The sequence below is a fragment of the Pinus tabuliformis genome, chromosome 3_1, assembly GCF_031772625.1.
Source record: "Pinus tabuliformis cultivar Carrire ecotype Pingquan chromosome 3_1, CPIR1, whole genome shotgun sequence".
Lineage (NCBI taxonomy): Eukaryota > Viridiplantae > Streptophyta > Pinopsida > Pinales > Pinaceae > Pinus > Pinus tabuliformis.
In genome coordinates this window covers 434882647-434908409 of record NC_142301.1, presented here as the reverse complement: position 1 = coordinate 434908409, position 25763 = coordinate 434882647, and the positions used below count along the sequence as shown (strand labels likewise).

The 25763-nt window shown below is 39.4% G+C and overlaps 3 protein-coding genes across 7 annotated transcripts in view; 2 read left to right on the top strand and 1 right to left on the bottom strand.

The window, feature by feature from the left end:
• LOC149187621 (uncharacterized) overlaps positions 1 to 25763 on the bottom strand; it is a 227300-nt gene that overhangs the window by 150081 nt on the left and 51456 nt on the right. The window contains exon 2 of one of the 5 annotated variants that reach the window (XM_089411408.1): positions 7082 to 7193. The exons of 1 other annotated variant lie outside the window; for it this stretch is intronic. The gene's annotated coding sequence lies outside the window, so the exon portion shown is untranslated. Of the gene's footprint in view, positions 1 to 1043; positions 1193 to 7081; positions 7194 to 25763 lie in introns of all 5 variants that reach the window. 3 more of the 5 variants (XM_089411409.1, XM_089411411.1, XM_089411410.1) reach the window with 3 other exon arrangements.
• On the top strand, positions 13850 to 14329 carry LOC149187623 (uncharacterized). Its single transcript, XM_089409712.1, has one exon. The coding sequence runs from the start codon at positions 13850 to 13852 to the stop codon at positions 14327 to 14329; it is 480 nt and encodes a 159-aa protein (XP_089265838.1).
• The window catches only part of LOC149187622 (uncharacterized), a 39314-nt gene continuing 28182 nt past the window's right edge, over positions 14632 to 25763 (top strand). Inside the window, exons 1-2 of the mRNA XM_089409711.1 lie at positions 14632 to 14783; positions 14904 to 15096. Of these exons, the coding sequence (XP_089265837.1) occupies positions 14632 to 14783; positions 14904 to 15096 (345 nt within the window). The remainder of the gene's footprint in view (positions 14784 to 14903; positions 15097 to 25763) is intronic.

Sequence of the window (25763 nt, the reverse complement as noted above, 5' to 3'; positions counted from 1 at the left end):
ATGTATCTTCAATTTTTATCAATGTGGGTCTTCTAAAAAATATGTATAATGGGTACTCGTTAGATGAGGAATTTAATTATGCATCCAATGAGTGTCTACACTTGAAATTCAAGTAAACCTATAACGAGATAAGCCAAAAATAAGATAAGTCAAAAATACAATTAAAAAAAGTAGTTTTTCTCTTTTCCTTCCAAAATATTTACATGTACCTCTTTTTAAATGTAAAGCATTTTGATTGATTTACATATCATGACATGGAAATTACATGAAAATTGCATGGGCACATTTGGGCTGAAATTTCTTCTATGAAGCTTAGTGGAGGAGAAATCGAAGGTGCAGGTAGAAGCAAATAAATGTGAGGCTCTCTTTCATCTATGTTTTCTATTGGATATTTTGGATTTTATGTTGTTTAGCTAGTGTTATTATTACTAGAAATAATATCTTTGAAGGCAAATCTTTGCACATGAAAAAGGACTACGTGTGATGATTCTATCCCTCCTTAGCCCTTGAGGTGATCTTGATATTGGGTAAGATTTTCGTTGTAACAAAAGATTAGATGCAACACATGTTAATGGCACTTTTAATCCTATGTGATGGTTATTGAAGATGTGACCTAGTGCTTGGGTTGTCCATTCATTTGAAGGTTGTCTTTCTTCATCTTTGTCATCTCATGTTGTGGTTCTTCCTTCACTATGTGGTTTGTGTTATTTTTGTTTTTTAATGGCGCATCTATTGCTACATTTCTCACTAATGTCAGTTTTCTTGAACCCTAATAACATTTAATGTTCAATAAAATTTCTCAGAACAAAAATAAAATTAATTTCCTCAAATCTGAAATTTTATAACAAGAAATACTCTAGGTTCCTAACTCAGTATGCACAACAGAAATAAACAAACAGTAAACTAGGAAAATAAAATATTTGACACAATTTTTAGCCCGAAAACCCCAATTTGAGGAAAACCAACAAACTTGGGATCTTTATTCAGTTTCAGAAAATTGATTATAGCAAATATTTTCTTAGAAATTTACAGCAGCAATTTACCTAGAAATTTTCATCCCTTCAACCCAGCAATTTAGTTGTATGGCCCAGTGGAATTTGGCCTATACTGCCTAGCCAAATTGATCTACACAGCTTGCTGGAAGTTGGACTATATGGCCTAGTTGTTGGTTTTAACCCTGTACAGAAAATACCTACAAACAAATTCTTAAGAAACAGAAAATATACAATGGCGAGAAACACAAAACAAATACATAGAGATTTTCCTCTGAATCCCAAAACCAAGACTACCACATTGATTTTCATTATGTTCATTTCAATGTTACAATACATATATATACATGTCGAAGCATTCATAAACCCCAATCCATTAACCCTGGATTAGAACATAACCGTAGTACCCTTGACCGGATCTACAAAATACCATGGGCGGAAAACCATCATGCCCACAAGTTAAAACCACGTGCAAAACCCATGCACAAAACCATAGGTAGGTCCATCCACCTAATATAAGGTCCAAAAAAAATTTTAACCCCCCAACAGGGGGGGCTGCACCCCCCTTGTGACCCCCTCGCGCGTGTGACTAGTCGTGGAAAGAATAGAACACACACCTAACACTAGCAACTCAACCCTCTTCAGCCCAATCGATTTGCCTAACTCCGCCCTATTGTCACCTACCGCCTACACCTACCTACAGGTTAGTGGGAAAAACCTTCAACCCCACAAGGTGTGGTTGGTGGCAGGGAACTCAGAGAAGGGGTTGTCACACTAATCCCGACTCTCTTTGTTTGAGCTATCTCCTAGGTTAGCTAAGGGGGCTAGTCCCTAATGAAAAGTTAAGTTAAAAGTGATATGAGGTTCTAGGAGGAAAGTTAATTTGGATTACTTGTCAAAAATAACTTGTTTCCAAGAATTAAGCAAGCATATAAATGCGCAAATTTCAATGATATATTCAAAGTATAGACCAGTGCATTCAAGTAAATAACAATAGCTTGCTCAAAAAATGAAATCAAGATACAATGATAGACAATTCAAATGTTAGACCAGAATAAGCATATGAACACCAATTGCAACTATAAAGGAAATAGTACTTTGGAAGAAAATGCCCCAGATAACAAGATACATCAATTACTCATGAGCATAATGATCATCAAAGCAATAACATGAAATAGAACTACACCAATGATCAATATTCTAAGTACAAGAAAATTAAATTGTTGCAAAAGTAAAGGACTCACAATACTTGTATCATAAATGCTTCTTGAAATGAAAAGAATAATATTTAAAAATGAAAATCAAAACACATCAAGATAACAAAATGGGAAATTGCAAGTAAAGTAAAATGATGATGTAAATGTGCTCTTGGTTGATTTTATTAGTTAAACTCTAAAAGCAAGATTTCAATTAAACTCCAATCCTTAGACTTCACCCTTGCCCGAACGGATCTCACAATGAGGAGTCAATAGAGGTGGAGGGTCCTATTGACCACTGGAGTGTCACCTGACGATTATATGAAAGACTCCATGCCCAAGGATGATCCAGAGGACACTTGTACCATCAGATATCATCAGCCAACAAAGTTTTTTAAACTCTAGTATTTTCTCATCATTTTTCTTGTACCCAAATTTCACACCCTACGGAAAATTGCAATAAGTGATATTAGTAATGATGAGTTTTGAGTCTGTAACAAGCCTAGGATGCTGGGACTTGATCAGCAAATGAGTACACCTTGGAATGTTTTTTTATTTGATTAATTATCTCTTCTTTTTTAGAGGCGGATAATTTTCTAGGTTTTTTCACTCACTTTTTACCCCAAAGCTGAAGTGACAGTTTGAAGGTTAAGCCCCTAACACATCTTAGTATCTAGAGTCGATGTATATTACCATACTAAATCACATAAAAAAATAGTGGAATTTGGTTAGGTCTATGTAGTCATTTTTTAAAATTTAGATTTTCCGCATTGCGGAAATTGCTAATAAAATTGTATTTGTAATGTAATAAGTGATGTCTAGAGAAGTTGTATGGGGTATGAGTAATGAAATTTGCACCTCTCACCCTCAACTTTCTACTATTACGCACTTTGAGGGATTAAAATTGTGTTTTGAACCCTCAAACCCCACTTTTCCTAATTTTAGTGAGAAATCTGGCAATTAATTAAGCCAGAAATTAAATAAATGGAGAAAAATAAATATCCACACATGCTAAATATTGTGGAAATGAGGTGGAAAATTATGGGGGAGTTAAAGTGAAGTCTCAAGGTGATGTGGACTCCTAAAATCAAGGAAATGACATGTCCTCAAACAAAATCAAATTTCTGACATTAAATGAGAAAATTGCTTACTTGGAAATTCGAATTTGTGAAGTTAATGTACATTTGAGAGGATTTGGGAGAATATTTGGTGGAGATTTTTGTGGGAAATTGTCCCCACATGGGTTACCACCCATATACACTTGTCATTCCATCATAAAATTCAAATTTGACACATAAGAGAAAAAGAAAATGATGTCCACTTGCCAGAATTCGATTTTTACACTTGGCATTGGAGCTCCATTCAACAAATTTGAATTTCTCTTTGGGATTGTCACCTCATGCCACTTGTTTAATCACTTCTACATTGGGATTGGCTCCCATAGTTCTATATAATAGAGCCTTGAGCTCTCATTTGTATCATATTGTTACTAGCTATTGTGCTTGCGGAAGCGCTAGTGCCTTGTACACTTTCAAAAATATCAATAAAGACTTTGGGGTTTCATTCATGGGGTGTTTCTCCTTTGGGAGTGTGATGAATTGTTGATCACTGGTATAATTCCTTTTACTCATGTTTTGATCTAATTTGTTTTCATACGCTCTTGTAGATTTGTTAATGTAGAGCTATCTTGCATTGACATTTGATTTAGAAGTATGATCTAGGTATAGAATGCTCTAGTTGGTTTTAAATAAATCTCTAAAGTTTTTTATCATTGTTTATTGCTAAATCTATATAGAACTAATTCTTGATTGAAGTTTTGTAGAGGGAACATCTTGTTGGAATTACAAAATCAAGCGTGAGGGGAAGTCTTTGGAGAGACCAACTCACTCTTGATACATTCTTAAAAGAGATCTCATTTGTTCTTTGTTTCTTCATAGTCTTATCTTACAAAGTGGTTTTGCAAGGGTTTTGGCACATAGCTTGTACACAAGCCAAGCACTTTTAAATTTTAGATCTCTTTTAAAAAACATTGTACTTCATTTCTTTTATTTGTTATCTAAGAGCTTGAAGATGGCTAAGCAAAGATGAGAGTTTACTCTCACTCTTTAGCTTAGCCTTTTGTAAATTATAATTGTACATATACATTTTATCTTGTTGATTTTTTCACTAATACTTAACTTATTTTGCAATCATTGTTTGGATTGTTTGCTAACTCTTGCATGGCAAATTTTGAAGAAAAACCTCTCGCAACATCTAACAAGTGTTTGCAGGACCTTTGGAAAATGTTGGGGGTTTGATTTCCAAGGATGTCGTGAGCCCTTTTTAGGGTTATTTTGGCCAAGTCGAGTGCACCATAGAGCTGTCCATTTTCCTCTCTAAGCCATGGGCATTTGGAGGAAACTCACACCTTATTTCCCTTGCATAAGTTTTGTGAGATCTTGTCACTACTTTCTCAATAGAGGAGGTCTAGTGTCCAAGTTTCAAGCAATTATTGTGAGGACTCTCCTTGAAGTTTAGTTAAGGACTTTGAACGGCCCTCTTCTCATCGTAATATTAATAAAAGATCTAATTTGCTTGTGGGAGCTTGGGATTTTTCCCATGGTATCCTATTTCCCCATTTAGAGGGAGGTTTCTCTTGGGTGGATTGACATTTGCAGGGTTTAAGTTTTCATACTTCATTCACTTACATGCATGCTTAAATTGGGAATTAACACAACCTCACTATCACATTTCATTAAGTTAAATTTTGTTACAATTTCATTTGAGCTTTGCATTCTCTATCTCATTGTTGCTTGAAACTACAAGCTTACACTTTACTTTGGGCAATTCATCATTTATATGCAAGCATTGTATATTCTTAACAAACTTTGATTCATTTCCATTTACCTTGGTAAATTGTTTCATCAGCACTTGAATACATCTTCATTTTTATGCTACATTGTTATCTTGAATATTGGAGCAATTTATTGTCATTGTCTATTTGAAACAAAAATTACTTGTATCATTTTAATTCATTGATGAGACACATGCAACACTTGTAAGCTAATTTATTCCTCCAATTGAAGTTATAATTGCAACTTATGTTGAACACTATTTCATTTTCAAGCATTGCAAATCAATCTCTTTGAAGCGTTTGCATGTAGCATTATTTTATTTTGGGGAAAAAACTTACATGCATTTCATCTAGGCATTTTAGTGTAGGATGGCCCTAAGCCTCATTAAAATTTTACCTCCAACATAAGTTGGTTGAAATAGACATCTTAAGGATCCTCTACTCCTCTATTGACTCCTCACTTTGAGATCCATATCTTTGGGCGAGGGTGAGGTCTGAGGATTGAAGAGTTAAATTGTAATCTTGTTGTAAAGATAATTAATAAAATTAACAAAGAGCACTTTCCATTACATTTACTTTATGTCTTTTGATGGTTTGAGTTTTCATATGCAAAGTCTATTCCAAAAGCAAGTATTGTAATCCCTTCAAACAAGTCTTTTATTTACATGCTTAAAGTCTAATTGCATATTGATGTCTTGGTTTAACACTTCCTTTCTTTTACATTTCCAAGTTAACTACTAATTTTTGGGTTTTGGCAAGATATATTTCACATGTTTTGATTTATAAAGAGTATTATCTCAAAAACATTTTGTATCTTACATATCTTGTGCTAACAATTTTTGTTTACATTTTAGGGTTACTTTGTTTTTTCTTTTGAGAGCATTGCATTCTACTTTGAGCAAATATATCTTTAAATTGTTGAGCAAAATCCTTATAAGGCATTGGTTTTATGGTTTTTGTCATATTAATGATTGGCATTGTTATTTAAAGTTGTTCACTTCATATTTTCTCATAAATATTTAAAAGTAGTCTATTTTCACTATAACACTCTCCTAGAAACTCTCATCTTTTAACTTAACTTTTCATTAGGGACCACCCCCCTTAGCTAACCTAGGAGATAGCTCAAACAAAGAGTCGGGATTAGTGTGACAACCCCTTCTCTAAGTTCCCTGCCACCAACCACACCTTGTGGGGTTGAAGGTTTTCTCACTAACTTGTAGGTAGGTGTAGGCGGCAAGGTCAACAGGTCCCTAAATGTCTGTACAACCAACTTAAGTTGAAAGTTAATTTTGAATGAGGCTTTGGAAGCTTGTAAAATGCAACTAATTTAATATGTCTACTATATCATGCAAGTAAATTTGTATAAGTTAGGTAAATGATAGAAATTGCCTTAAACACAAGATTGCATACACATAAGATTTGTGAAAAAATATTTGTTTTGCTTTAGGATAGATTTGTGATTCACCCAAAAGCAAATAAAACTTCAAAAATGACTTGCATGTAAGTAAATAAAAATGCTTGTGATTAAGTGAACTCAGTATTGATTAATTTTGCAAAAGAAATGGATTTGAATTTGCAATATGAAATTAAAATGTCTTACATAAAATTAAGTTAATGAACATGTGAAGAGTAGATTGTTCAAAGTAAAGTGCTTGTAGCTCAAATCAACATATAAAATGGAGAATGCAAAACTTTAAGTTGAATTGTAGCAAACTTATTTGAACAAAATAAAAATGTGATGAGTGAGGTTGTGTAAATTTTAAGTATGCAATTAAAATGGAAAACGAGAAGATGCAAAAGTTAATTCATCCACATATTTCTCCCCCAAAATGGAAAGAAGGGATGCCATGGGTAAAACCCAAGCTCCCACAAGAAAAATAGATATTTTATTAGCTTTTTACAATGAGTAGAAGGCCCCTTAATGGGCTGCCCAAAAGATAGAAGAGACAATTACAAAATAGGAGTCTATAAGAACCAAGATCTCCTTCCAAGTGGCAACCACAATGGCCAAGAAACAACTAATGAAATCTGAAAATTACAAGTGCACAAAGGCCCATTACCAGGCTAATTTGCTGCTATCCAAGATTGTCCATGGCCTCCCTAAAGTTGATCCTCAAGTTCTCGGGGTCCTACAACAAATAGTTAGGGTTTCAAACTTTAGCTTCCTCAATCCTGTCAACACAAAATGTGAACATAGTCCATAAATAGATTTGAATTTTCTGCAAAACCCAGACTCGGGCTTAGTTAAAACAAAAAGGAAAGTTAGCAAATATAATGTACAAATAGTTTACAAAATTTAGACTAAGAAATTGGAGCGAAACTCCAATTCTTGTCTAATTTTCAACATACTCTTCAGTAGCGAAATAAAATCGTTATTAGCACAAGAAATTGAGACATTATTTTAAATGAAATTGGATTTTGAAACACAAACTAAAAACCAAGGATCCCTACAACACAAAATCGTGAGATGAGGCCTTGGGAGATGACAAATGCGGATTCTTCAATGAACTTGCTCAAGAGTGGGATGATTCCTCCAAGAATTTCCCCTCACGCTTGCGGCTTGATCCAAGATATGTCTCAAACACAACTTTGAATAACCATTAGATCCACATAGGTTAAAAAAAATACATCGATAAAGAGATCTTAGAGATTTATTGGAAAATCAACTAAAAGTTTATCTAGAGCAAACTCTCAAAACCAAATGTCAATGTGAGATAGTTGCATATTAACAAATCTCTAAAAGCATAATGGAAACTAATGAACACAATAGCATAAGTAAAAAATGAAACATAATGATCAAGATATTACCTTGCTCAAGAAGAACAACACCTCATATGTGAAACCCCAAAGTTTTTTATTGCAATAGAACATAAGTGTACATAAGAGCAGCGATTCCCCAAGCACAATAGCTCGTTTTCGAATCGTCTAGAATGAGAGCCCAATGGATCTCTTTATACAAATTTGGGAGGAAATCCCAATGAAAAATGCATCAACAAGTGGCATGAGATGAGAATCCTAATCAAATTCAAATTTCACAAGTCGCAATAGACAATTGTAGTTGACTGATATCCCAAAGATCACAAGTTCCCTTGCTGGCCTGTGTATTCTTCTATAGATGGCAGCGTATGAGTTAGGTGATACAAGTGTATGGCTGTGTGGAGATAAAGAGGAGCATATCCCATTATTAGCTCTTGTAAACTACCACCAAACCAAAGTTTTGATTGTTGTTATCCACCAATGATCTAGGCCCGCATACACTACTGTAAACTGCTAGTTGATTGGTTGTGAGTGATGTAGTTTAGTTACAATGTGTGCCACAAGTGGGAGACAAGTAAGAGCAAGTGGGGGACAAGCACTGTCCCATGTGGCAGTTCTGTCCCCACTCAAGCTTTTCCAAATCCGCGAGCCTAAAATACGACCCAAACTATTGCGTATGAACTTAACTGCTCCTTGAGCTTTAGTGGGGAACAAGTGGGAGGTAAGGTTTGTTCTATGTGGCAGTCTTGTCCACCTTCAACTTTCTCAATCTTTTCAACCTTCATGAATTCTCTTAACCTAATTTTTTACACCTGCTGAGTGGATAATTCAGGACTCTTTTCACTGCTTGTTGACTTGGTCTGTATGATTTTCCAATGTGGCTGCCATGTCACTGTTTGTCCCCCACTAACTTTAATGTGCACCAACATGTTGAAATAAATCAAATTATTTAAACTTTAGCCATATGTACTATTTTAACGTTGTTTCTTTAACTCAATGTGGACCCTTTTGACTCCCTTTGACTTGCATTTGGAACTTTGTCTTTTGACTTGTACTTCATGTGGTGGGCCCCACATGGTTTCTACATCACCTTTGACCTTCACTTAATCTTCATGTCAAAATTTGACTTAATTTGACTTTGGAAAAATTTCTAAATTTTTCCAATTATTGATTTTTTTTTAATGTTTGCCATTGACATGAGGAAAATCAACTTTTGAGGGACTACAAGTTGTTTTTTGACCCTCAAAGTGTGTCGTAAGGTAATGTTGGGCCTCTGAGGATGAATTTCGAGTAGTCATACGCTCCAGACATTTCATAAAGCCACTTATTTACATAATTACATAGAAATTAATTAAAAATTCTCATTTTGCAAGAAATTTTTAATTATTAAAAAATTCTACTTAGACCCAACCAAATTCCACAAAAAAAATTGTGTGATCTAGTATGGTAATATGCATCGACTCTAGACATTAAGATGTGTTAGGGGATCAACTTTCAAACCATCACTCTGGCTTTGAGGTAAAAAGTGTGAAAAAACCCAAAAAATTATCTGCCTCTGAAAAAGAAGGGATAATTAACCAGATAAAAAAACACTCCAAGGTGTACTCGTTTCCTGATCGGGTCCCAACATCCTAGGGCTGTTACAGACTCAAAAACTCATCATTACTAGTATCACTTATTACAATTCCCCGCAAGGTGTGGAATCTGAGTACAAGAAAGATGATGAAAAGATAGAAGTAAAGTTAAAAAACTCTGTTGACTGATGATATCTGTTGGTACAAGTGTCCTCTGGATCATCCTTGGGCGTGGAGTCTTCATATAATCATCAGGTGCCACTCCAGTGGTCAACACATTCTATCAGATCGATCTATTTTTGCTCCTCTAAATCCACCCATACGACCTTGATGATTCGGCCTCCTCAACCCTATTCGTTGCCCCTAAAATTTGCCTTTGTGTTGATCACACTTTGCTATAACTTGACTTCCTGTCTCTATTGAATGCTTAGCTCTTGTGCCAAATCGAACTAAACTCTCCAACAACCCATTTCCCTCTTATAATTTTCTGACCTAATCTCCAAAGTGATGGAGGGCTGAGATTGCACCTCCACACTTGAGATCAATGGTCACGATATAATCTTTCGTTGACCTCTTAACTTTATAAAAAGTGGCCAATAAAATCAAAAATTAAATTATTGATTCTATGCCTAAGGTCCAAACTTAGGAAATATTTAATTAATTTTGTTGTGAGAGAATTTTGGTGATTCATTGCATGTCATGGCACTTAACCAATGCAAAATCACCTTCCAAGCTACATTTTCAACAACTCACTCTAATATAAGCTAAATCCATTTGGACTAGCCATGACACATCATTTTACAACTGGACTACATCTTCTTCACATATATTCAAGCTCTCTTTGTTTGTATTTATTGAATCCATAACCTTTGTATTGGCATTGGTCTTAGCAACCCACCATCCATTTAAATATAGAGTACGTATTGCATGTTTATTTTACTAAGTATAGTTCTCCATCTACATATAAGCCTTCATTACGTAGACTTAGTGATCCTATCTTAGGGAAGCACCCTTGTGGTGAAGGAGAGTTGGCCTCAACTAAGAGAGGGGGCTATTGTGGTGAGAATGGGTAGCCCTTTTGAGTTCGTCTGGGGTTGCACTTGTGTTCTAGGGTTTTATCACTTAAAATACAAGTTTGGAAGGTAACATTTTGATGTGGTTGGAGAAGACAAATTCCATTTCCTAGAGATGCAATAAATCAACTACACTGAATGATGAGGATTTGTACTTGAAGATCACATTCTTATCTGGGGACTATAATATTGAAGAAACTATTGTTTGTAGAGGTGAGGGCATCCAGCACATATTTGAAAACTTACCTAGCAACACCACAACTTTAGTTTCGTGATTGCTAGTTTTTGTAGCATCGAAGGTATTTTAGTCTCGAAACTATGGAGAGGCTAAAACACATGAGTTCTCCAAAACCCAAAAATTGTAATGTCCCTTCCTAAATATTTTGCTAAGGAAAAATCACAATTTTGCCAATTTTGTCAATTTTGGGGTTTGAAGTAAATTTTGGGAGAGACACTTAGGAAAAGGGGGTCGAAATCCTTTCCTTAGTGGAATGTGGGGGCCACTTCCCACAAAATACGCATTTCTTGGTGAAGGAATTTGAATTTCTTAGGAGGGGGCTCGAAATTTTTGGAGGGGCCCACATGAGGAGAGGGATCAGAAAGTATAAATAAGAGGAACGTAGCATCATTTGGGGCTTTTTTATCATTTGACATCTATTTTTTACTCTAGTTGTTTAGCTGAGTTACATAGTGTTACTGAGCACAAGAGTTTCCCAAGGAGGAAACTCAACCTCTCTTCGGTGGACTTTGAGTGCCACCCTAAGAAGGCCATTTTATCTTTCTTTCGAGGCTGGGAAGAAATACTGTTCATTTCTGGTAGCATCGGATGTGCTCTAAGCCTCAAAATTTATCGTTTTGAGAAATTCCACTCTGAGACAGTTTTATTAAAATAATTAATTATTTTTAATGGGTGCCTAAGTCTAAACTTAGGAAATTAAATTAATTAAGGGGTATTAATTAAACTCGGGGTGAAATTTCTAGAAGAAGAAGAGGATCAAGTCGAAATGATCTGAGCCATTGATTAGAATCTAATCTAGGTCCTTGATTACTCAACGAGAAGATTATAAGGACTTCGATGGGCATTTGGAAAACACATCGAGAGAGAGATCAGAGATCGATTTTCTCAAGAGAGTAGCGCAACAGTGGTCGAAAAAGTGATCGAGGTGATTTCTTGCAGTGAGGGGCAGGGATAGTCTCCGAAGGAAGTTTTCATGATCCGGAGAACACAAGGCAGAGAGGACAGAAAGACCTCCAGAGACGCTGACGTAGGGTCACGCTGAGCTACACTGTGGCAGCGCAGAGCTTCAGAGGGAGACCGAAATCCTGCTGAGGAACAGTCGGGATCTAGTGTAGAAGACGGGGTGTGAGACAGGGAGGCCAGAAGGCCGAAGTTTCCAGCTAGCAAAAGATTGAGAGGAAGTGCAGCGCAGTCCCAGCAGCAGTTAGGCAGTGACTGCGTGGGTATGATGCAGAGACTGCGCAGAGGCTCATCTCCAACGCAGATCAGTGCCGGATCTTCCAGTGACATGGTGAGATCATATCACTACCTTTTTGCCCAGTTAGAATTTTGTATAGGACTGCCAAATTGGGCATCCGAAAAATTGTATTCAGAAAACTACTGCTTAATAATACAACCCTCAACTGTTGCGCCGGTTTTCCCGCAGTGGGCTTTTCCTGGGACATTTGTCCAAAAACAACGGTGTCACTTGTGTGTGCTAATTCTTTCTTGCTCAATTCTTGTTTCTGCATATAATTTAATTAGTGAAGGTTGCAGTGTATTGGTTTCTATATTTACCATAGGTCACAGTAAATAATTTGTTCAGTTATTTAACAAATAGAAGAAACTTAATCAGTTGTTGCAGTAGAAATTTGGGTCTCCAAATTTTCACATATAACACACAGGTACCACGCATTTCTGGTTCAGCTGGGACGCAAGAGAGGGAGCCACAAAATCCTTGGTGGAGTGTGGTGTGGGAGATAGGGGTTATACTATTGCTAGAGCATTTCTTGACCAAAGTCTGGGTGAAAGGGAAGGATTTTCAGGAGCAAAGGAAGCTTTCCACAGCAGTACGGATTTTTGGAGCTTGGGTCTGCGTCATTATGCCCAGGACCGTGCAGTCACTTGTGGGGACTGAGTGTGGGAAGGTTTGAGAGAGGGATTGAGGAGTTGGGATTGTTTGGATTTCAATTGGAGGGAGATTTGTGGAGATTCCTAGCCCTTTGAGGAGCAGTAAACACTATATCTGCTAGAGGTAACAATTTCTGGCAGTGGAGAAGGTCAAGCATTTTAGAGTCAATTTTAGAGCGTCAAAACTAGGGAAACCCTTGCTGGCTTTTTCTAGGTTTGGTGCGAAGATCTTAAAAATAATTTGGCAAAATTTTCTGGGCAGATTTGAGGGGTCAAACAGGGGTTCCAAATCAGCCAGCAATACTTTTTTCCAAGGGCCAGCGTAGATATTTATTGGGGAGTTCTCTGCAGTATTTGGGTAGTTGTTATTCATCCACTTGGGGCTTGTAGCTTGCTTGCTCTAAGCCAGCCCAGGTGCACTCATTCCAATCCATATTGTACTCCATATATATAATAAAATTGGCCCATTTCTAGTTGTCTCATTAGTGTACAATTTTATTGTGTTGTATGTGTTACATTTGCTTGATTATCACTGTTAATTTTCCATTAGGAATATTACAGTGGTATTAGAGTATGTTCCTAGCCAGTTGTGGGTTTGAGAGCAAGTGATGATAGGGTCTTTACGGAAGCAGTGTATCGGCATAGAGGCAAAGGCAGAGGTCAAGGTAAAGAGGGAAAACAGGACCCATTTTCTGATACAGAGGTGGAAAACTTTAGGGGCCACATGGACAATCAAGAGGACAGCGAGCAACCCAAACAAGGGGTCCAAAACTAGATTTTAGAGGAGTTGTTGAGAGCCAACCAGCAGATGTTGAGGCAAGGGCAGCTCATGATGGACATGATGCAGCAAGTGATAGGGTTGCAGGTGAATGGGAGACCAGAGGGAGAGCACCATGGTGATGGGGGTTCCAGAGCTGGAGGAGGTAGTCGTACCTATCAGCCCCCACACACCCCTCTGCGTGGACAGGGAGGTCGTCCCACCATGCCTCACTTCGTGGACGAGCCAGAACCCGAGAGGGAGCCAAACCCAGTTGCAGATTTAGTCCACTCAGTTGCATTCGGTATTGACGAGTATGAGGGGTTGGATGTCAGGATTAAGAGGGTGATGTCCTTTGGGGAGTACATACACCTAAAGGAGAGACGTACCACTGGGGCCAGGACACATTATAGAGGGGGACAATCTAGCCAGGAGGTACAGAAGATAGCGGGGAAAGTTACACTCCCCAACTTTGATGGGTCGGCTAAGAGTTCAGCGCATGGGTGCAGAAGTTAGACACATACTTTCACCTGAATCCCATGTGTGAGACAGATGTTATCCGGTTTGCTACTCTACACTTGGAGGGTGATGCCCAAGAGTGGTGGTACCATGGGTTGATTACATTGGGGCATATCCACATCACTTCTTACACAGAGTTCACCTGGAGGTTGATTGAGAGATTTGAGAGGAAGGACCCGGAGCTACACTTCAGGGAGTTGGCCCATCTGAGGCAGATTGGCAGCGCAGAGGCCTACATTTCGAAGTTCCAGAGATTGGTCATGATGGTGACTGACATTTCGGAGGCTCGGTTGATCATGTTGTTTGTGGAGGGGCTTGCTGAGCCACTGCGTGGTTGGGTGAGGGCCTACAAGCCCACATCATTGATGGACGCTATTTCCAAGACTCGGGATATGATTGACGCAATGCCCAAGACCCAGGCCTTCATCCCCACTAGACCCACTGTTCTGCAGGGGAACCGAGATACTAGACCACCTCAGAGGGATGGAGGACATAGTTAGCTAGACGAGGAGACCAAGAGGGACCTCAGGAGGAGGAAGCTATGCTTCATGTGCCAGGAGCCTTGGGCACTAGGGCACAAGTGCACCAAGGGCAAGGCCCACTACATTGAGGTGTATTCAGACAGTGAGCCAAAGGAGGAGTTTGAGTTGGGTGCAGAGCAGGGAGATGAGGGGGGACCGTCTTCAGGGGGAGCACCACCACCACCACCACCCCTAGGGGAGGACCGTTTGCTCCAGCAGGGGGAGTTCTTGCTTCACTTCGGGGAGTCCCGAAGTACTTGACACTTCGGATCAAGGGGACTATGCAGGGGCAGCGAGTGTTAGTCCTTGTAGACAATGGGGCCACCCACAATTTTATCGATGCCCAGATGGTGGAGAGGAGGGGCATTCGCACAAAGACATTTGAGGGGTTCTCAGTGTTGGTGCCAGGAGACAGGACGATGCAGTGCACAAAGTATGTTCCCAATTTGATGGTGACGATGGGGAACTACTCTGTCACTAATCAATTCTTTGTAGTTGGCGTTCCGGACACCAATGTGGTGATGGGTGTCCAGTGGCTATACTCATTGTGAAGGATCACCACTAATTGGCAGAAGCTCGAGATGGAGTTTACAGGCCTGGATGGGAAGCTAGTAGTGCTGAGAGGGATGCACTCTTATCCACTCCAGACTGTTTCCACTCATAGGATGGAGGCAGATCTACAACATGGGGACATAGAGTGGGCGGTGGAGCTTAGGATTTCAAAGACAGGGACTCCGACACGACCTGTACATCCAGACATATTAGCCTTGTTGGAGAGGCACCAGGGGGTTTTGTTGATAAATCTAGGGCATCAATAGTTAGGTGATTTCTCTATCTTGATAATTGATTATGAGAGCTTTTTCACTTTGTGATTATAATCTTCACTTGCTTATGTTATTATAGTGTTCTTTTCATCAAGACATTTACCAATGCATGAACAATAAAGGAGACAAGAGACAGTTGTAGGTTGTCAGCCAGGGCCAAAACCTCTCACTCTTTGAGAGGAAAACCCAAACAAATTCTTCTTATAGAACCTTCAATTGATGAATACCAAGACCATGACAAAGACCCTTGACACTAGAGCCCTTACAAGACCAAGTCACAAGCCTCCTCTTCTCCCTTAAATCAACATTGCTCTTCTTCTTCGTCTTCTCAGCTTCCTTCATAATTTCGGCCTCTCCTCATAGGTCTACAACTCTTTTCTTCACAATAGAAACCCTAGATTAACTTTTGCTCCTTGAATAGTCTCCTCGAAAGGGAGAATCTTTTCTCTATCTTACTCGGCTTCCTCTAGCGAAGTCTTTACTCAAATCGATCACCTTTGTATGACTGCAACCTTAGGCCTCCTTCAGATCTGTAATCTTCGCACGTGTGAGGGTAGAATAGCCCAAAACAGTCCCACAACGATGTCACTTCCTTCGCTCTCTTTTCTTCTTCCTTCGTTGATCTTGAGGCTCCTAGTATGATTTTTGCACTTGTTATTAGAGACTTGCTTCATCGAATTGTTGTTATCCAAATGAGGCCAAGCACTGCTATATATAGTGGTTGGTTCATGACAGTTAGGCCGACATGATCACAAGGGTAGGCCGACTTCATCTTTCTCGAATCATCCTTTCATTGTAGGCCGACTTGAGTGAGGGCTAGTGACAAGGTCTTGGAGGGTGAATTACAAAAACAAATTTGACTTCTTACAAGGTGTAACATGCCTTCAATACATGAAAATGACTCTTTAGACTTCTATGACTAGATGACAAAAATCCCCAAGGGCTCACAATGGGAGCCTTAACTAAAAATAAAATCTCTTGCTCATGAAACCCATGATGTAAGCATTACAATAATTTTATTTTTTCTTCTTTACATCTTTTACATAAAATCACAATTACATGTCATTATGAAGACCGGACCTAGTTACACTCTTCAACACTCCCTCTTAACTAGGGAGGTATTCATAATGGTACTTGATCATTCTCAATCTGAAGAATTTCTCATAAGAAGAATTGGATTGGTAACCCATCTGTATAGCATCATATCAACCAGCGTTGTCACATAGCAAGGCCTTGACTAACAACTCTATCTCTCCACAAGATCTGACCTCAATGTTGGTGAGACCAATGATTTATAGACACTCTCATCATTGTCTCTCCCGAAACATACCCGACCCGAGTTCTCAAGGTGTGTTCCATCAGGACTATTCTTATCTTGGATTCCCAATCCTCAAAGAATATCGGTCCTCTATGACTACTCTTATCTTAGATGCCTTATCTCATCCTCAAAAAGCATCGGATGCCAGATGTTTACCCAATCCTCCATTCTATCTTCCAAAGTGAAGACAAGAATGATGTGTTTATCTCTCCCTCTTAATTAGGGAGGACATATCTATTCCACTAAAGTAATGTACCTAAGCTCCCTCTTGGCTTAGGAATTTTGCTTCCAAGTTTCTACCAAGTAAGAAACTTGTTTCCAGGCTCCCTCTTAATTAGGGACCTACAGCAACTCCTCAAGTGGAGATGAAAAGACAACCAGTTGCTTGAAGAGCTCCTTCCTTCAATGTCATGAATTTCTTCTTCATTATGGAGTCTTCATCTTTTGGGACTTCTTCATAGGGCACAGACCATCCATCACTTTCATCCATGAGTCAGTCATGTCATTATTCCTTTCATCAAAAAGTGATCCATCAGTCTACATCTGGCCTTGCTTCATGTCATGCTGCCTTCTTCAGAAGGATCTTACATCCTTCTACATCCACAGTTCTTGGCAGTCCTGCATAAGCCCATCCAGATATTATTCAAGAATATGAAATGAACACTTAAATCAAAATTACCTTTGTGATGGTCTTTCATCATGACATCTTCTTGTAGCCATCAGCATCTTGCATATATGTTGACACATCTCCCAAAGATATATATATTGTCAAGGGTCTCCATCTTTTCTAGACTTCCATCAAAGTCTTCATATCTTTCTAGGAGATATCATAGTCAAATCTTTCAATTCTCGGATGTTGAATGCCTTCTTTCATGGTTGCATATTCCACGATCTCTTCCTTCCTTTCTTCACACATTTCATTCCCATGAGCTTCCAATCAGAGTTCCTCAATTGTAGTCAACCACCTCATACTTCATATGAGAACATATTATGTTGATTTCATCTAGTGAATATGTGACCCATGCATTCCTGCATCCTTTTGAGGGAAGAGATCCTTTCTTTTGATCATCCTTTTAAGATAGAGCATTGGTTCATGATATTTGCAACCATATGACATGACTTCCACAATATCAAATGTAAGCATACATACTTCATTTTTCCTTTGGGTCATCCAAACTTCCTGCAACAGTCTCCTTTGAATGAAGGAGCTTCAATCCCTTGATCTGCTTCACTGTTATGTCATCATACCATCATCCCATGAATTCCACAAGTTTGGAATTCTTGATGAAACACTTGCTTCCCCTCATGATCGGTGAACCTTACAATGAAGATTCCATCAGAGAATCTTGAGGATCTTGCATATCCTATCCTGCAGATGTTACCTTTTGACTAATGTATGATGAGCCTTGTCCTAGATGACTTCTTCCTTTTCCCATAAGTATCACTTGAGCTTTCAATGAGGTTTCCAAGAGCTATATCCTACATAGTTGACTGCCATAGATTTTGTTCCAAACATCCTTCATGTTACCTATGTGACGAGTGTGAAAATTTCTAAATAGAAATCCTACTACAATGATTAATATTATTTCTTCTACTTATTATCTCAGAAATAAGTTATTCACAGCGTTCTTACAACAATATCGAAATATATTCTACTGCAGCCTTCACAATTAAAATATTGCAAAAAGTAAATGTAAGGAAAAATACTAGCACAAATACAATCACAATGACACAATTATTTTTGGACAATCGTCCCCGGAAAAACCCAATGTGGGAAAATCGGTGCAGCAGATGAGGGTTTCTTTATTATTCTTCAGCAAATTCTCATGTACAAATTACAACCAGCAAAACAAGAGTGAGAAATTTTACAAATGCTTCTTGACAAATTTCTAATCCAGGTGAAGTACTCCTCTTCCCCGGAATCCTTCTGCATCCCTCTGCATCAAACTTCTCACATTGGCCCAGCATCTAGCTGCCCACGCAGGCTCTGCGTCAATCTGCCTCTGCGCTGCCTCTTTTTGCATCACCCTGTTCCTGCTTTGTGTCTTACTGCCTTGCACTCTCGAAAGATGTTGATGTATTCTCTTCCTTTCTCACCTGCAAATCTCCCTCTGATTCGATTTTCTCTTGCCAAACTTCGAGCAGTGAGAAAATCGATCTTACTCAGGTAATTGAGTATCTGCCTCTGGTGTGTTCTCCAAGTGCCCATCACGCCTCCTCTTATAATCCTCCTGTTGATCAATCAATGGCCTAGATTAGATTCTAATCAATGGCTAGGATCATATTGACTTGATCTCCGCCTTCTTCTAGAATTTTCTCACACAGTTTAGATTAATACCCATTAATTATTTTAATTTCCTAAGTTTAGGCTTAAGGTCCCATTAAAAATAATTAATTATTTTAATAAAACTGTCTTCAGGTAGAATTTCCCAAAACGATTTCTGGGTATTGGAGAATGCATGTGTCTAAGCCTCCTTGCAAATTTTGAGACTTAGAGCACATCCGATGCTACTAGAAATCAACACTCCCTCATAGCGAGGAATGTGCTTTAGCAATGCAACCTGCAGAAGCATTACTTTGTTCTGTAACATCTCCCTCTGCGTTGCTGATGTTTGTCATGTTGTCCACCAACCTCTACGTAAATGTTGCATCTGTACTGCTGCTGAACCTGCCACTGTCAACACTACATCCGTACTGCAACTCCCTCTGAATTTTTGCATCTATGTTGTTGCTGGCACTGCCATTGCCCACTGTCCCTACACTGCAAACTACTGCTGCTACTGAAACAGATTTTCTACCATACCCATTTGCTCTCTAAACTGAGTGAACTTAGCTCTTCCAAGAGCCTTTGTGAGTATATCGGCTACCTGCTCTCCTGTGGGGACATATTGTAGTTGTACTGCCCCACGTTGAACACAATCTTTGATAAAGTGACATCGGATATCTATGTGTTTCGACCGATCATGAAATACTGGATTCTCAGAGAGTTTCATACAGCTCTGATTATCACAATAAACCCTAGTCGCCTCCATCCTTTTTTTGAACAAGCTCACAAGCAATTTTTTTAGCCATATAGCTTCGCATGTAGTTGTGCTGGCTGCCATATATTCTGCTTCTGCTGAGCTCAGAGCTACCGATTTATGCTTCCTGCTGCACCAAGATATCATCCCTAATCCAACACTAAAGCAATACCCCAAGGTACTTTTTCGGTCTACTGATCTACCTATCCAATCTGCATCTGTGAACCCATTCAATCTGACGTCCTCTACTCGGGAGTATTTCAACCCATATCCGACTGTTCCGAGCCCATACCTAAGAATGTGCCTAGCTACTGCCCAATGCACCCTTTTTGGTTCTACCATGAACTAACTAAGAATGTTGACAGCAAAGCAAATGCCCGACTTAGTGTTGACCATATATATGAGCGACCCAATGAGCTTCCTGTACAAGGTGGGGTCTACTTCCTTGTCTCCTGATGCATCTATTTTCTTCCAGTTGGTGATCATGGGAGTAGCCATGGGTCAACAATCCCGCATTCTAAATCTCTTCAAAATTTTTGTAGCATATCTTCCTTGTCCAAGGAAGATCTCCCCATTCTTCTGCCAAACTTCCAACCCTAGAAAATAATGCGTCAACCCCATGTCCTTCATGTCGAATTCAACTTCAAGATTCTTCTTGCAATCATGTATGAGCCAGGATGACCCAGTTAGGAACAGGTCATCTACATATAATACCAGAATAAGTGGCTCATTCTCTACCATCAAATAGTAGAGATTGGGATCAACATCACTCTTGACAAATCCCAATTGCTGCAAGTAACTATCAATCCGACCATACCATGCTCTGGGTGCTTGCTTGAGCCCATACAGGGCTTTCTTTAATCTGCAAACATGAGTTCTCTTCTCATGAGTTTCGAAGCCTTCGGGTTGTTCTATATACACCTCCTCTTCTATCACCCCGTTCAAGAATGTTGTCTTGACATCCATCTGGTGAATCTCCCATCCCATTTGAGCTGTTAGGGATATAATAGATCTGATAGAGGTGTATCGAGCAACTGGGGCGAAGGTCTCTTCATAGTCTATTCCTTCTTTCTGAGCATACCCCTTTGCCACGAACCTTGCCTTGTACTTCTCTATACTGCCATCTGCAGCATACTTGATCTTGTAGATCCATCGTGATCCTACAACTGATCTATCTTCTGGTCTAGGTACTACTTCCCAGACATCATTCGTCATGATAGAGTTGTATTCTTCTACCATGGCATCCACCCATACTTGGTGTTGAACAACTTCCTAAAAGCTAGAGGGTTCTTCAACCTGAGCTACCAATGCTTGGTATCTGTCAGGTTGTCTACGTTGCCTTTTCTTGGTTCTAGGAGCTCCAACAAACTCCTCTGCGTCCCTCAGTGTCTGTCGTACTTCTCTGTTGGTTCTACCACTGGTGGTGGGAGGCTCAACCAACTCCTCCTGATCCTGTCATTCCATCTGCTGAGAACTATCTGCATTTCCTCCTTCTGAGGAGATACAGGTACTAGTCATTGTACTCGATCCTGGTGTCTGTCCTCCTGCTTGTCCTCCTTGTTGCCCCTACTGCTCTTGGACTAATGGAACATCTCTTGGCTGATCCTCTACAGGCATCTCACGAGATTTCCTGAAAGCTCTACCCTCCATGAACTTTGCATCTCATCTCTCACTACAATCTTCCTGCTGCTAGGAATGTAGATTCTATATGCCTTTGAGGTCGCGTTGTATCCTACAAGATACCATTTTCCTGCAGTCTGATCTAGTTTACTGCGCTTCTTGTCTGGAATGTGACAATAAGCCACGCTTCTGAATATCCTGAGATGACTGACTTTCAGCTTCTTCCCTGTGAAGACCCCTTTGAGCGTTTTCTTCCCCAATGCTCTATGAGGAGTTCTATTATGGATATACATTGTTGTGTTGCAAGCTTCTGCCCATAGATACCTAGGTAGATCCTGATCATACAACATAGCTTTGGCTGCCCCAACAATAGTTCTATTTTTCCATTCTGCTCCGGATTATATGGAGTTGTCCACTCTCTTTTGATGCCCTCCTTTGCATAGAAATCTGTGAAGTCTTTGTCCGTATATTCTCCACCATTATCTGAATGCAATACCTTTATATTTTTCCCTGTCATATTTTCAACAAAAGCTCTAAACTCTCAGAAACGATCAAAGACCTCATCCTTGGTCTTTAAGAAATAGATCCAGGTTTTTCTAGAGTGATCATCGATAAAAGTGACGAAGTATTCGCCACCACTAAGAGTTCTTGTGGACATATGACCACAGATATCTGAGTGTATTAATCCTAATACACATTCTGCTCTATTGTTACTTCTGGAAAAAGCTGCTTTGGCGTACTTCCCTAGTACATCCTCTGCATAAGTCATCATGTTCACTACTAAGCAATGGTACTCCCGTAACAGTCTCTTTGAGCATCCTCAGTGCTCCATGGAGTAAATGCCCCATTTTCCTATGCCATAATTCATTTCGCTCCTTCTCACCATTATAGTTGCTGCCTATCAATGCCATTGGTGACTCAAGCTGCAATCTGTACAACTTGTTGCTTCGAATCCCAATTTGCCTTTTCTTCTTCTAGCTTGGACACTTGACGTATACTTTCTTTCCCATGAAGTATACATTGCATCCCTTGTCCTGTAACTAGGACACTGAAATCAAGTTCATTCCTAATCCTGGCACATGCAGAACATTGGTGGCTTAGATGTTGGTCCCTGCTTCCGTCTGAAATGCTATGGTGCCTCTCCCTACTGGAGTACATTTCATTCTGTTTCCCATAATGATTTGGAAGTCCATTTGTTCTTCTTGATAGCTCGAGAAATGTTCTCGTACTCCAATCATATGAGTTGAAGCCCCGCTATCAATGTACCAAACATTTGCTGACGCTGAATTTGCTAGGCATGCGAATTCTTCATCTAATTTGGTAGATAATTCTAAGACACTTTGAGTATCCATATTGTGCCAATTTCTGATGCTAACCTGTCCCAGAAACTGCTGCAGGAAAAACTGCGTCCCACTTGAGACAACCCCTCTCGTTGAATCTTTTGCTGCGTTGTTCTACCGAGAAATTTTGATCGGAAAGACTTACCTCTCTGTCGACTCACTTAGAGAGAGTTTTCCCACGAAATCTAATCCTCTTGGTTTTGAACCGCACAAGCCCCTTGGAATTCGAATTACTATCCTTGCAAGAATTTCGAATTCCTTTCTTCCTTCAATGTTGGGTCTTCCAACTTCTACCTTCTGCTTTCCCTTAGCTCTGATACCATGTGAAAATTTCTAAATAGAAATCCTACTGCAGAGATTAATATTATTTCTTCTACTTATTATCTCAGAAATAAGTTATTCACGATGTTCTTACAACAAATATCAAAATATATTCTACTGCAGCCTTCACAATTAAAATATTGCAGAAAGTAAATGTAAGGAAAAATACTAGCACAAATACAATCACAATGACACAATTATTTTTGGACAATCGTCCCCGGAAAAACCCAATGTGGGAAAACCAGTGCAGCAAATGAGAGTTTCTTTATTATTCTTTAGCAAATTCTCATGTACAAATTACAACCAGCAAAACAGGAGTGAGAAATTTTACAGATGCTTCTTGACAAATTTCTGATCCAGGTGAAGTACTCCTCTTCCCCGGAATCCTTTTGCGTCCCTCTGCATCAAACTTCTCACACTGGCCCAGCGTCTAGCTGCCCACGCAGGCTCTGCGTCAATCTGCCTCTGCGCTGCCTCTTTCTACATCACCCTATTCCTGCTCTGTGTCTTGCTGCCTTGCACTCTCGAAAGATGTTGATGCCCTCTCTTCCTTTCTCACCTGCAACTCTCCCTCTGATTCGATTTTCTCTTACCGAACTTCGACCAGTGAGAAAATTGATCTTACTCGAGTAACTGAGTATCTGCCTCTGGTGTGTTCTCCAAGTGCCCATCAAGCCTCCTCTTATAATCTTTTCGTTGATCAATCAATGGCCTAGATTAGATTCTAATCAATGGCTAGGATCATATTGACTTGATCTCCGCCTTCTTCTAGAAGTTTCACCCACGGTTTAGATTAATACCCATTAATTATCTTAATTTCCTAAGTTTAGACTTAGGGTCCCATTAAAAATAATTAATAATTTTAATAAAACTGTCTCTTGGTGGAATTTCCCAAAACGATTTCTGGGTATTGGAGAATGCATGTGTCTAAGCCTCCTTGCAAATTTTGAGACTTAGAGCACATTCGATGCTAACAGAAATCAAAACTCCCTCTTAGCGAGGAATGTGCTCTAGCAATGCAACCCGCTTCTACCATGATGCCATTTTCTAATATGATGCATCCTATCTTATTTACAATGCTTCCTATCTAGATAGCTATAATTTAAACAACCGAAGAGTACTTTTAGTGAAGGATTATCTAAGACATAGTAGAGATCTCTCACTTCCTCCTTCTTGGGCTTCTTCGTCTCAGGTTCTTCCACTTCTTTGGTAATATGGGCTTCTTCCTTATTTCTCTTGTTATTGTCCCTTTTAAGTTTAAGAAAATCTCTTATATAGTGCCCATATTCTTGACATCCATAACACTGAACCTTAGCCATGTTCTTCTTTTTCTTCTGAGGACCAAATTTACCAAACTTTCCTTTTCTTTTTGTCATAGCAGCATATGCTTGATTTTGCTCATTTGATCCTACATCAATTTTTGCCTTCAACCTAGTTTCTTCAATCTCACACAATGACCATAGATCCTGGAAAGGAGTGGCTTCTTTCTTCCCATAAATACTTGAAGTGAAGTTGCCCCATTCCTCTGGTAGTGCATTTAATACTACAGTGGTCATTTCTCTGTCAGACATTATTTCACCCAAATCTTGAAGTTGATCTCTTATTTCTGAAATCCTCATGAAATATGAGGCTATTCCTTCTTCCTTTGAAATCTTCAATTTGTAGAGTTCTTGCCTTAGAGAGATAACTTCTCCTGCAATACTTATCGAAAACAACCCTACCAATTTGTCATATATGTTGACACCTAATCATCAAGATTGGGTGAATGTAATTAATGTAAATAAATAATAAGAAATATGAACAATCATCGGGAGATGAAGTGAACAATCTCTCCTTCATGTATATAATAAAGACCAACCTGAAGGAATGAAATAGGAATTAATTTGTGGAGTTACTACCTGGTCTGACATGGTATCAGAGCCAAGTTCTTTTTTGGCATCTCCTTCTAGTCTTGTAACTCCCTTCTGCCATTTTCTTGCAGTCTGTCCACTGCCCCCTGTGGAGTCTGTCTACTGCCCTCTCCACAGTCGCTGCTGCAAATCTCTGACATTATCTGCGCCCTCTGCGCTCCCTAGGCTGTGCATAATTGTCCTTTCTGCGCTCTCTGGGCTCTCCGCCATCTTCTCTCCTAACAGTTGACACGTCCCTCAGGGCAGGAATTGCGGAGGCTGCGGGTTTCGATATAGTGAATGGGATTGATACGAAAACCCTTTTGATTGCCATCAAATTCTCGTTGCGATTCGAAGGATTGCTCAAATATCTCTCGGCAATTCAATGAACGCTGGTGCTCTTGCTTTGCCATTTGAGTTCAAGTTTTGGACGCGTTTTTTTGGCGGATTTCATGAACGAGTGCTCCACGGGCTTGTCTCGAGAGCTGCTCCATACCTCGGCTTGGAACGCTGTGATAAGGGTCAGAAATTTTAATGGTGTGGGAACAAACTATCTGGTGCCTCCACGCAGCAACAAGGAACGAGGTTGTGTGATATACGCTCTCCTATCAACCGAGCTATCTGGTGCCTCCATTGATTCTTCGCTCCACTCCGATCTGTTCTCAGAGTCCGAATCCCCAAATTTTTGTTCTTCGTCCTTATCCATTTGCTTCCCTTCCACAGCCCGCGGCTGAGAAATCTCAGCACTTTCGGAAGACTCATCACTGTCATGTGAGACTGCCAGGGGCTTCTCTTGCCTTATTACATTGAATGTGTTGTTTATCTTGGCTTATATTTACGCTGCTCCGACAGTTCTTATATTTGCGCTGCCCATACATTTACACTCACCATACGCATACGCTGCTCCGTATTACGTTGAATGTGTTGAATGTCTTCGCATTGGTATTTTATTGCTGAGCTCCTGCCTTGATCCACGGTATTTTATTGGGACACTATTTTATTGCTGTGATCCACGGTATTTTATTCAAAGGTCTTCCATTGTATAGCGCTATATATACCTCAGTTGAATGCGCTGTCTAGT

What these genes read in the sequence shown, in the direction of transcription:
- LOC149187623 (XM_089409712.1), top strand. Translation starts at nt 13,850, where the DNA reads ATGTGTGAGACAGATGTTATCCGGTTTGCTACTCTACACTTGGAGGGT.